The sequence below is a fragment of the Anomaloglossus baeobatrachus genome, chromosome 10 (genome assembly GCF_048569485.1).
Source record: "Anomaloglossus baeobatrachus isolate aAnoBae1 chromosome 10, aAnoBae1.hap1, whole genome shotgun sequence".
Taxonomy (NCBI): domain Eukaryota; kingdom Metazoa; phylum Chordata; class Amphibia; order Anura; family Aromobatidae; genus Anomaloglossus; species Anomaloglossus baeobatrachus.
Window position 1 is genome coordinate 1,525,888 of NC_134362.1, and position 12,974 is coordinate 1,538,861.

The 12,974-nt window shown below is 47.0% G+C and overlaps 1 protein-coding gene across 1 annotated transcript in view; it reads right to left on the bottom strand.

Annotated features, from left to right (window-relative positions):
- The window catches only part of OTOG (otogelin), a 595,066-nt gene that overhangs the window by 59,542 nt on the left and 522,550 nt on the right, over positions 1 to 12,974 (bottom strand). The window contains exons 43-46 of the mRNA XM_075326471.1: positions 10,804 to 10,908; positions 10,546 to 10,656; positions 10,360 to 10,461; positions 1,043 to 1,141 (exon numbers count right to left, since the gene is read on the bottom strand). Of these exons, the coding sequence (XP_075182586.1) occupies positions 1,043 to 1,141; positions 10,360 to 10,461; positions 10,546 to 10,656; positions 10,804 to 10,908 (417 nt within the window). The remainder of the gene's footprint in view (positions 1 to 1,042; positions 1,142 to 10,359; positions 10,462 to 10,545; positions 10,657 to 10,803; positions 10,909 to 12,974) is intronic.

Genomic DNA, 12,974 nt, shown 5'->3' on the forward strand with positions numbered 1-12,974 from the left:
TAGTAGTTATATTCTTGTACATAGGGGCAGTGTTATAGCAGTTATATTCTTGTTCATAGGGGCAGTGTTATAGCAGTTATATTCTTGTACATAGGGGCAGTAGTATAGTAGTTATATTCTTGTACATAGGGGCAGTATTATAGTAGTTATATTCTAGTTCATAGGGGCAGTATTATAGTAGTTATATTCTTTTTTTATAGGAGCAGTATTATAGTAGTTATATTCTTTTTTTATAGGAGCAGTATTATAGTAGTTATTTTCTTGTACATAGGGGCAGTATTATAGTAGTTATATTCTTGTACATAGGGGCAGTATTATAGTAGTTATATTCTTGTACATAGGGGCAGTATTATAGTAGTTATATTCTTGTACATAGGGGCAGTATTATAGTAGTTATATTCTTGTACATAGGGGCAGTATTATAGTAGTTATATTCTTGTATATAGGGGCAGTATTATAGTAGTTATATTCTTGTACATAGGGGCAGTATTATAGTAGTTATATTCTTGTGTATAGAGGCAGTATTATAGTAGTTATATTCTTGTACATAGGGGGCAGTATTATAGTAGTTATATTCTTGTGTATAGAGGCAGTATTATAGTAGTTATATTCTTGTACATAGGGGGCAGTATTATAGTAGTTATATTGTAGATAGGGGCAGTATTATAGTAGTTATATTCTTGTATATAGAGGCAGTATTATAGTAGTTATATTCTTCTACATAGGAGCAGTATTATAGTAGTTATATTCTTGTACATAGGAGCAGTATTATAGTAGTTATATTCTTGTATATAGGGGGCAGTATTATAGTAGTTATATTGTACATAGGGGCAGCATTATAGTAGTTATATTGTACATAGGGGCAGTATTATAGTAGTTATATTCTTGTATATAGAGGCAGTATTATAGTAGTTATATTCTTGTATATAGGGGGCAGTATTATAGTAGTTATATTGTACATAGGGGGCAGTATTATAGTAGTTATATTGTACATAGGGGCAGTATTATAGTTATACATTTTGCAGCACTTTAGATTCTTTACCACATGTTCTGTACGGGCAGCAGTTGTCTGGCGTCCACATCTCCAGTGCCGACATTCCCAGGTCACATGTGATATCAGGACATTGAGCTGGATCACACACTAGAAGGGAGATGAAAATCTTAACTTGGGAAACAGAGTAATCACAGAATACATCGCGGGGCTCATGTAGTCAGAGAACGGATTTGGGTGCAGTTAAATGCAAGAACATGAAAGCCTTTGGGTCATTATTCGATGTCATATAATGACTCTAAGGGGTACTTTGCACACTACGACATCGCAAGCCGATGCTGTGATGCCGAGCGCGATAGTCCCCGCCCCCGTCGCAGCTGCGATATCATGGTGATAGCTGCCGTAGACAACATTATCGCTGCGGCAGCTTCACATGCACTTACCTGCCCTGCGACGTCGCTCTGGCTGGCGACCTGCCTCCTTCCTAAGGGGGCGGGTCGTGCAGCATCACAGCGACGTCACACAGCAGGCGGCCAATAGAAGCAGAGGGGCGGAGATGAGCGGGGCGTAAACATCCCGCCCACCTCCTTCCTTCCGCATTGCAGCCGGGACGCAGGTAGGAGATGTTCCTCGCTCCTGCGGCTTCATACACAGCGATGTGTGCTGCCGCAGGAACGAGCAACAACATCGTAACGTCGCTGCAGTGACATTATGGAAATGCCCGACACTACACCGATCATACAATTTCGACACATCTGCGCTCGTTAATCGTATTAAAAACTAATCACATACTCCGATGTCGACAACGACGCCGGATGTGCGTCACTTTCAATTTGACCCCACCGATATCGCAGCTGCAATGTCGTAGTGTGCAAAGTGCCCCTAAGGTTTGTTTAGATTGTGAAAATATACATTGGGGAAAATAAGGATTTGATCCTCTGACGATTTTGCAGTTTTCCCACCTACAAAGAATGGAGAGGTCTGAGATTTTACACTTCAACTCTGACACAGAATAAAAAAAAGACAGAAAATCCCAGTGTGTGGTTGATAAATAATTAATTTGCATTTTATTGCAGGAAATAAGTATTTGATACAATAGAAAAACAGAACTGAATATTCAGTAGAAACCTTTGTCTGCAGTTACAGAGGTCGAATGTTTCTAGTCGTTCTTGACCAGGTTTGCACAAGCTGCAGCAGGGATTTTGGCGACTCCTTCATATAGATCTTCTCCAGATCTTTCAGGTCACTCACTGCTCCATACAGATCTTCTCCAGATCTTTCAGGTCACTCACTGCTCCATACAGATCTTCTCCAGATCTTTCAGGTCACTCTTCCATACAGATCTTCTCCAGATCTTTCAGGTCACTGCTCCATACAGATCTTCTCCAGATTTCTCTGGTCGCTCCTCCATACAGATCTTCTCCAGATCTTTCAGGTCACTCCTCCATACAGATCTTCTCCAGATCTTTCAGGCCACTCCTCTATACAGATCTTCTCCAGATCTTTCAGGTCACTGCTCCATAATGATCTTCTCCAGATCTTTCAGATCACTCTTCCATACAGATCTTCTCCAGATCTTTCAGGGCACTGCTCCATACAGATCTTCTCCAGATTTCTCTGGTCGCTCCACCATACAGATCTTCTCCAGATCTTTCAGGCCACTCCTCCATACAGATCTTCTCCAGATTTCTCTGCTCGCTCCACCATACAGATCTTCTCCAGATCTTTCAGGCCACTCCTCCATACAGATCTTCTCCAGATCTTTCAGGTCACTCCTCCATACTGATCTTCTCCAGATCTTTCAGGTCACTGCTCCATACAGATCTTCTCCAGATCTTTCAGGTCACTCTTCCATACAGATCTTTCAGGTCACTGCTCCATACAGATCTTCTCCAGATTTCTCTGGTCGCTCCTCTATACATATCTTCTTCAGATCTTTCAGGTCACTACTCCATACAGATCTTTTCCACATCATTCAGGTCACTCCTCCATACAGATCTTCTCCAGATCTTTCAGGTCACTCACTGCTCCATACAGATCTTCTCCAGATCTTTCAGGTCACTCACTGCTCCATACAGATCTTCTCCAGATCTTTCAGGTCACTCTTCCATACATATCTTCTCCAGATCTTTCAGGTCACTGCTCCATACAGATCTTCTCCGGATTTCTCTGGTCGCTCCTCCATACAGATCTTCTCCAGATGTTTCAGGTCGCTCCTCCATACAGATCTTCTCCAGATCTTTCAGGTCACTCCTCCATACAGATCTTCTCCAGATCTTTCAGGTCACTCCTCCATACAGATCTTTTCCAGATCTTTCAGGTCACTGCTCCATACAGATCTTTTCCAGATTTCTCTGGTCGCTCCTCCATACAGATCTTCTCCAGATCTTTCAGGTCACTCCTCCATACAGATCTTCTCCAGATCTTTCAGGTCACTCTTCCATACAGATCTTCTACAGATCTTTCAGGTCACTGCTCCATACAGATCTTTTCCAGATTTCTCTGGTCGCTCCTCCATACAGATCTTCTCCAGATCTTTCAGGTCACTCCTCCATACAGATCTTCTCCAGATCTTTCAGGTCACTCTTCCATACAGATCTTCTACAGATCTTTCAGGTCACTGCTCCATACAGATCTTCTCCAGATTTCTCTGGTCGCTCCTCCATACATATCTTCTCCAGATCTTTCGGGTCGTTCCTCCATACAGATATTCTCCAGATCTTTCAGGTCACTACTCCATACAGATCTTCTCCACATCAATTCAGGATACTCCTCCATACAGATCTTCTCCAGATCTTTTAGTTCACTCCTCCATACAGATCTTCTCCACATCATTCAGGTCACTCCTCCATACAGATCTTCTCCAGATCTTTCAGGTCACTCTTCCATACAGATCTTCTCCACATTATTCAGGTTAACCCTAACCCTCCATACAGATCTTCTCCAGATCTTTCAGGTTCCTCCTCCATACAGATCTTCTCCAGATCTTTCAGGTCGCTCCTCCATACACATCTTCTCCAGATCTTTCAGGTCACTCCTTCATATAGATCTTCTCCATATCTTTCAGGTTGCGGGGCTGTCACTGGACAACATTGAGTTTCATCTCCTCCACATATTTTCTATTGGGTTCAGGTCTGAAGACTGGCTAGGCACCCCCAAAGTATGATGTTTCCACCCTCATGCTTCACGGTTTGGACAGTGTTCTTGGAGTTGCACTCATCCTTCTTCCTCCAAATATGGTGAGTGAAGTTGATAACAAAAATATCTATTTTGGTCTGTGATAACACGCTCCGGGATCGCCTTTGCTGGGTTCAAAGGGCACGTATTCACCTCAGGCAGACAGCCGAATTCAAGGTGTAACTGACGCTTGGTCAGGTTTATTGCAGTGAAGCATAAACAAAAAGAAAAAAAACACCAACAAAATAAATCCTTGCCTGTCCAGCACTAACTATACACAGTGTTATCCTAACTACCAACTGGAGGGCTTCTCCCTTCCAGCTAAACCATACAAACATCAGGCACTGCTCCTCACAAGTGTCTCCTACACAGCCAGGCTTACTGTGTTCCCAGATGGAGACCCTCCCCCAACTTCCCAGATTCCTTTTACCTCCGTCCTTCACCTCCCATTAATCCATTAGTAGCCAGGTGATCCTGGCCAGGCTAAGTCACATAGGACCGATACCGGGGTGAGATATACCTGCCCTCATCCACTAATCCCACATGAGTCTCACATATCCCCCCCCTCTGCTCAGACCACTGCAGCTGAGCAACGGCACCCACAAAACAGTGCACACGAGACAGGGCATCAGCATTCCCCATCCGCACCCCCGGGCGGTGCTCCACTGTAAAACGGTAGGCCTGAAGTGCAAGGAACCACCGGGTCACTCGGCCATTCCGTTCCCTATTCAAGTGCATCCACTTGAGAGGGGCATGGTCAGTGATCAGCCGGAACTTCCTTCCAATCAAGTAATATTTAAGGGACTCTAGAGCCCACTTAATGGCTAAGCATTCTTTTTCCACTATGGCAGAGTTGCGTTCATGCTTATTAAGTTTCCGACTAAGATAAAGGACCGGATGTTCCTCTCCGTCCTTCAGTTGTGACAATACAGCCCCTATACCGGCATCAGAAGCGTCCGTTTGGACCACGAACTCGCTGCGGAAGTCAGGAGTCATTAGCACAGGTTGAGAGCAAAGAGCTAGTTTTAAGTTATGGAAGGCTTCTTCGGCTGCCGTGGTCCATTTGATCATGACAGAGTCTTTCCCTTTGGTAAGGTCCGTCAGGGGAACAGCGGTAGCCGCAAAATTGGGAATGAACCGTCGGTAGTAGCCGGCTATTCCCAAAAACGCTCTCACCTGCTTCTTGTTGACTGGTTGCGGCCATTTCTGAATGGCTTGTATCTTGTCAATCTGGGGTTTAACAATTCCCCTCCCAATTACGTATCCCAAATACCGGGCTTCTTCCAGCCCGATATGACATTTCTTGGGGTTTGCTGTTAGACCCGCCTCCCGCAGGTCCTCAATCACAGCCTCTAGTTTCTGGAGGTGCGTCTCCCAGTCCAGGCTGTAAATGACTATGTCATCCAAATACGCAGAAGCATACTGCCTATGGGGCCTCAGGACTCGGTCCATCAACCTTTGAAAGGTTGCCGGTGCCCCGTGTAGTCCAAACGGCATATACACATACTGGTATAAACCTTCCGGTGTAGAAAACGCGGTTTTCTCTTTAGCGGCCTCTGTTAGCGGGATCTGCCAATAGCCCTTCGTTAAGTCTAGGGTCGTGATATACCGGGCTTTTCCAAGCCGATCTATTAATTCATCGACCCGTGGCATAGGGTATGCATCAAATTTGGAGACCGCATTTAATCTCCTGAAGTCATTGCAGAATCTAATGGAGCCGTCTGGTTTCGGTATTAACACAATCGGACTCGACCAGGCGCTATGCGATTCCTCGATTACACCTAACTCCAACATGGTCTTCACTTCTCGGGAGACAGCTTCCCGCCGAGCCTCCGGTATTCGGTAGGGCTTTACCTGAACTGTTACCCCAGGCTCTGTTATGATGTCATGTTTAATGAGAGTGGTCTGCCCGGGCTTTTCCGAGAAAAACTCGTGATTGTTGATTACAAACTGCTTGACGTCGGTCTTTTGCCGCTCCGACAGAGTCTCCGCCGTCCCGACATCCGGTATGGTCTGCTTGCAGACCGGAAGGGCCAGACCTGCTGACAGAGCTGGACGGTCCTTCCAGGGTTTTATCAGATTCACGTGATAAATCTGTTCAGGCTTCCTTTTACCAGCCTGGTACACTTTGTAGTTTACCTCACCCACCCGTTCCTTAATTTCAAAGGGGCCTTGCCACTTTGCCAGAAATTTGCTTTCTGCCGTGGGGACCAGGATCAACACCCTATCTCCGGGTGCAAAAGTACGGATCTTGGCCCCCCTATCATAAATCCTTTTCTGTGCTCCTTGAGCCTGTATCATATGCTCTTTAACGATGGGCATCACCGCCGCAATACGGTCCTGCATTTGGGTTACATGGTCTATTACGCTTTTGAACGGGGTGACCTGTCCCTCCCAGGTTTCTTTAGCGACATCTAACAGTCCACGGGGACGTCGGGCGTACAGAAGCTCGAAAGGAGAGAACCCGGTGGAAGACTGGGGCACCTCCCGGATGGCAAAAAGCAAATACGGGAGTAAGTAGTCCCAGTTCTTCCCGTCCTTGTCTATCGCCTTACGGAGCATCTGTTTCAAAGTTTTGTTAAACCGTTCGACCAGTCCGTCCGTTTGAGGGTGATACACGGAGGTGCGTAACTGTGCTATTTGTAACAGCCTGCAGAGTTCTTTCATTACTTTAGACATAAAGGGGGTTCCTTGGTCTGTGAGTATTTGTTTTGGGACACCAACCCGACTAAACACATGGACCAGCTCCTTGGCAATGGTCTTGGTGGCCGTGTTACGCAAAGGGATGGCCTCGGGGTAACGAGTGGCATAATCCAAGATGACAAGGATGTGCTGGTGTCCTCGTGCAGACTTGGGGAGGGGTCCAACTAAATCCATCCCAATTCTCTCAAATGGGATCTCGATGATAGGCAGAGGTACTAAGGGGCTACAGAAACGGGGCCTAGGCGCAGACATTTGGCAGTCGGGACAAGACTCGCAATAGGTGCGAATATCGTGATGCATGCCGGGCCAAACAAAACAGTGTAATATCCTTTCGGTAGTTTTCTGGACCCCCAGGTGTCCCCCCATCATGTGTCCGTGTGCCAGGTCCAGCACTCTCCGCCTGTAGGCTCTCGGCACAACCAATCGTTGTACTGTGTCATCTCCTTCTTCTCTATCTGATAGAGAAAGTCATTCTCCAGGGCCATGTAGGGGTAAGCCAGCCTAGTACCTGCATCCACCTGCACCCCGTTTATCATTTTAACATTTTTTATAGCCTGAGTAAGGGTAGGATCTCTCATTTGCTCACTTTGGAAGTCATCTTTCTGGACTTCCAAATTCAGCCAAGAGGAAGGGGGACAGCCACCCGTGTCCGCCTCTGCCCCGGGTTCATCGGAATCACCCGCCAGAACTGAAAAGGGGAACTGGGGGTTGTTTTCAGCGGATTCCTCCTCTGAACCCTCTTGTGGGGCATCCTCTAGTGGCTCCGGGCCCACACAAGGTGTGGGAGAAGGATCATCCGTGCGGCTACCCTGGGGTACTAATTGGTTCTCCCACAACTGCCAGAAGTGGGGAAAATCCCTGCCCAAAATGATATCATGCAATAGTGCTGGTACTAGTCCCACCTTATGATGCACAGACCCATAGGGCGTAGTAATGCAGGAGACCGTTGTGAGGTACGAGCAGGTGTCTCCATGCACACATGTCACAGAAAATTTATCTGACGGTCCCATCGGGACTGTTACCAGACTGGCCTTTACCAGAGTCACCACACTCCCCGAGTCCAACAGCGCAACAACAGTATTGCCATCAATGGACACTTCACACAGGTGTTTTTTCATATCGCCTTGACATGCAGCAACACACACTACCCGTGCAACCATAGCCCTGCGTTTTTCAAAGTCCGTGACATCACACTGCATCGGTTCTGCAGTTACTGGACAGTTTGCAGCAATGTGGCCCAACTCCTGGCAGCGGAAACACCTCACGGGCCCCTTGCTGAGACCATAGTTTGGCACCTTAGCCCTCACAGGGCCAGCAGTCCTGTTTTCCTCCTCCACTGCCTTAGGATATTTTCCTCCTCCCCATGACCCTGGAACAGTCTTACCAGATCCTCGTCGAGAAGGGGAAGAGCGAGGATGTGTAGCATCGTCCATAAGTCCTTCTGCCAAGGAATAACGCTCCACTAGATCCACTAGCTGATCCGCTGTCGTGGGGTTTCCATGGCTTACCCACCTCTTCAGAGATGGCGGTAGAGCTCTTAGGTATTTATCCAGAACGATTCTTTGTACCATCTCTGGCGCCGTCAAAACCTCGGGCTGTAGCCATTTCTTGGTCAAGTGAATGAGGTCAAACATCTGTGACCGCGGTGGTTTATCGGGCTGATAAGTCCATTGATGAACTCTCTGTGCTCGCACGGCCGTCGTCACTCCCAGCCGGGCAAGGATCTCGGCTTTTAGTTTATCAAAGTCATGCGCTGCTTCAGGCTCAAGATCAAAGTAGGCTTTTTGGGCCTCACCTGCCAGAAACGGTGCAAGCAAGTCGGCCCATCGCTCCTTTGGCCACTTTTCCCGCTCCGCCGTCCGTTCAAACGTGGTCAGGTAAGCTTCCACATCGTCCTCTGTGGTTAATTTCTGCCAGCACCGACTCACATGAATCACCCTCTGGTCAGCCTCCGCATTATTCTCCGGTATGGTCGCCAGACGCTGCGCCACCTGCTGCAAAAGTTGGCGGTCTTTAACCGTCGATTCCACCAGTTCCTTCAACTGTGCCGACATCAAGCGATTAGCCTCCTGCTGCACAGCTGCGGATTGTACCAGCGCTTTCACCACGTCATCCATTATGATGCGCTGTAACGTGCTGCCCGCGTTCTCCACCACAATGTGATAACACGCTCCGGGATCGCCTTTGCTGGGTTCAAAGGGCACGTATTCACCTCAGGCAGACAGCCGAATTCAAGGTGTAACTGACGCTTGGTCAGGTTTATTGCAGTGAAGCATAAACAAAAAGAAAAAAAACACCAACAAAATAAATCCTTGCCTGTCCGGCACTAACTATACACAGTGTTATCCTAACTACCAACTGGAGGGCTTCTCCCTTCCAGCTAAACCATACAAACATCAGGCACTGCTCCTCACAAGTGTCTCCTACACAGCCAGGCTTACTGTGTTCCCAGATGGAGACCCTCCCCCAACTTCCCAGATTCCTTTTACCTCCGTCCTTCACCTCCCATTAATCCATTAGTAGCCAGGTGATCCTGGCCAGGCTAAGTCACATAGGACCGATACCGGGGTGAGATATACCTGCCCTCATCCACTAATCCCACATGAGTCTCACAGGTCTTATCTGAGCACATGACCTTCTCTCATGCCTCCTCTGTCTCATCCAAATGGTCATTGGTGAACTTCAAATGGGCCTGGACATATGCTGTGTAAGCAGGGGGATATTGTGTGCCCTGCAGGATTGTAATCCATGATGGTGCAGTGTGTTACTAACTGTAATCTTTGAGACTGTGGTCCCATCTTTCTTCAGGTAATTGAACAGGTCCTCCTGTGTTGTTCTTGGCTGATTCTTGACCTTTCTCAGAATCATCCTTACCCCATGAGGAGAGATCCTGCATAGAGCCCCAGACTGAGTAAGATTGACAGTCATCTTGTGTTTCTTCCATTTTCTAATAATTGCACCAACAGTTGTTGCCTTCTCACCAAGCTGCTTGCCTATTATCCTGTAGCCCACCCCAGCCTTATGCAGGTCTACAATTTTATCCCTGGTGTCCTTAGACAGCTCTTTGGTCTTGGCCATGGTGGAGAGGTTGGAGTGTGATTGAGTTTGTGGATAGGTGTCTTTTTATAACAGGTACAGTTAATTCAGGTAATGAGTGCAGAGTAGGAGCTTCTTAAAGAAAAAATTCTGTGAGAGTTAGAATTCTCACTAGTCGGTCGATGATCAAATACTTATCATGCAATAAAATGCAAATTAATTATTTAAAAATCACAATGGGATTTTCTGGATTTTTTCTTATTTTGTCTGTCACAGTTGAAATTATCTACGATAAAAAATTACAGACCGCTCCATCTTTTGTAGGTGGGGAAACTGCAAAATCAGCAGAGGATCAAATCTAATGCACACATGCATTTCCTCAAAGCTATCCAAAGTCACTGCAGTTCAGGGCCATTGTATAAGTCTGATGTTGGACCCTTCCGGGAACATACCGCATTGGAAGCGGGGACAGCATCTCTCGGTCATGTTGATGCTCACAGTGAGGATTTCTCCCTGCTGACAGGTGGGTGCGGGATGGGAGCAGACATTACATCCTGCACACATAAAAATAACAGTGCTGAGCTGCAGATACCACTGCATGATCCGTATGACACCGGCCACTTCAGATCTGCACTTACCACAGAAGTATCTTACACAGCAGGACTCATTGGTGTGAACAGCGAACAGAGTCTGGTCCTCACGGCACAGAGTTGGCCCATCTGCCTGGTCACACTTTTCAGGGTCACACTCTGCAAGAAAGAACTTTGAATAAAGTTGTGTTCTCTAACCGCTATGGTAAGGGCTCCAAGTATAAGACACGAGACTCTAGGGTCATCTCACCACTACATAATGTATGTAGGCACCACGCTCGCCTAGAAAGCAGCAGCAGATCTTACCACATGTATATCGCGGGCAGCAGGACTCATCCTGGTAATAGGCGGTCAGCTTCTCATGGCTGCGGCACGCCGGGATCAATCCATCACAAAGCGTCTCATTACACACTAAAGACACAAATAGTTCATGCTCATCACATGAATCATGCAGGTAGAGGAGGAAGAGCCAGCAATGCAGTGAGGAGCAGAAAATCGACATTGTTGCTGAGATTAAGGGGTACTTTGCACACTGTGACATTGCTAGCCGATGCTTGCGATGCGGCGCGCGATAGTACCGGCCCCCGTCGCACATGCGATATCTTGTGATAGCTGCCGTAGCGAACATTATCGCTACGGCAGCTTCACACGCACTCACCTGGTCGGCGACGTCGCTGTGACTGCCAAAGAATCCCTCCTTCAAGGAGGCGGTGCGTTCGGCGTCACCGCGACGTCACTAATCGGCGGCCAATAGAAGTTGAGGGGCGGAGATGAGCGGGATGTAAACATCCTGCCCACCACCTCCCTTCCGCATTGCCGGTGGACGGCAGGTGCAGGTAAGGAGATGTTTGTCGGTCCTGCGGCTTCACACACAGCGACAAACAACATCGTACCTGCGGACGCACAGACATTATGAAAATGAACGACGTGAGACAGATCACCGATTTTTGGCTCATTCATCTTCTCTCCTAGGCTTTACATGTTGCGACGTCGTTACCGGTGCCGGATGTGCGTCACTTTCGATTTGACCCCGACGATATTGCAGTAGCGATGTCGCAACGTGCAAAGTACCCCTTATTGCCAGTGTCAGATCTATGGACACTGTTGTAGAAGTTTGTAACAGTTATCTGTTATATCTATGCATATAATGAATTAATAAACTTTACAGACTTGTTGTGCATATACTTAGCTTTAAGTATATACAGTGATAAGCAAAAGAGTAACAATGTTTTGCCCTTGTGACTTTCTGGCTCCATATCTCTGTCCTTTACAGCTCTGAGCGTGAGACGCCCTTCATTTTATACACAATCTCATACATAAATGTGACTTGTAGATATTTAGCAGATGATTAGTTCTGCAGATTCTCATCTGTCACCGCATTGCTACTGTGTTACCCCTAAAAATCTACATTTTAATTTTTATTATTTTATTATTTTGTAAATCCACCTTTGGCTTTCACCTCTGCCTGACTCCTGGGCTCCATCAGACTCCAGTATGTTCCCAGTGTTGGTGTATACTGGTCAGGTCTCTTCTCCACGTTCCCAGTGTTGGTGTATACTGGTCAGGTCTCTTCTCCACGTTCCCAGTGTTGGTGTATACTGGTCAGGTCTCTTCTCCACGTTCCCAGTGTTGGTGTATACTGGTCAGGTCTCTTCTCCACGTTCCCAGTGTTGGTGTATACTGGTCAGGTCTCTTCTCCACGTTCCCAGTGTTGGTGTATACTGGTCAGGTCTCTTCTCCACGTTCCCAGTGTTGGTGTATACTGGTCAGGTCTCTTCTCCATGTTCCCAGTGTTGGTATATACTGGTCAGGTCTCTTCTCCACGTTCCCAGTGTTGGTATATACTGGTCAGGTCTCTTCTCCATGTTCCCACTGTTCTTCTCTCCTGGGATCAGCCCCTTAGGTGGGCACACCTCCCCCTGGCCATTTGATGCATGAATGGACTTTAGACTTCTGGCTCTGTTCTGTTTACCAAGTTGTAGATTGGAGAAGTCCCATGCTGAGAAGAACAATATATATATGCAACCCCCACCAAATCAATGATAATAGCTACTGCTGAAGCCTGAGCGCAATATGATACAGGCTGGGGGGAAGGTATGGTCACTTATATCCCAAGACATAATATTACAGCAAATACAGTGAGAAGGTAAAATACATCACATGGCATCTTATACAAAAATATGGAATGGAGAAAACTACATATATCATGACAATTCCTTCCCCTCCCAACTTGTGTACGTACTAGGGACCTCTACAGGTCGCTGGTTAAGTACACGCAGGCATGGCTGACAGGACTCAAGGCTCCTCTTGCCTGGACAGTCCATCTGCATTTTGGGTGTCGGCTCCAGGTTCTTTAGTGTATGGTGAAGATGTAGGGTTGAATGTTCGGGTCCAGTTTATATCCTCCTTCACTTAAACTCTGCTTCCTGCACCCACAAATCGGCATTGTATATCTCCCACATCATTGCCTAGGAGTA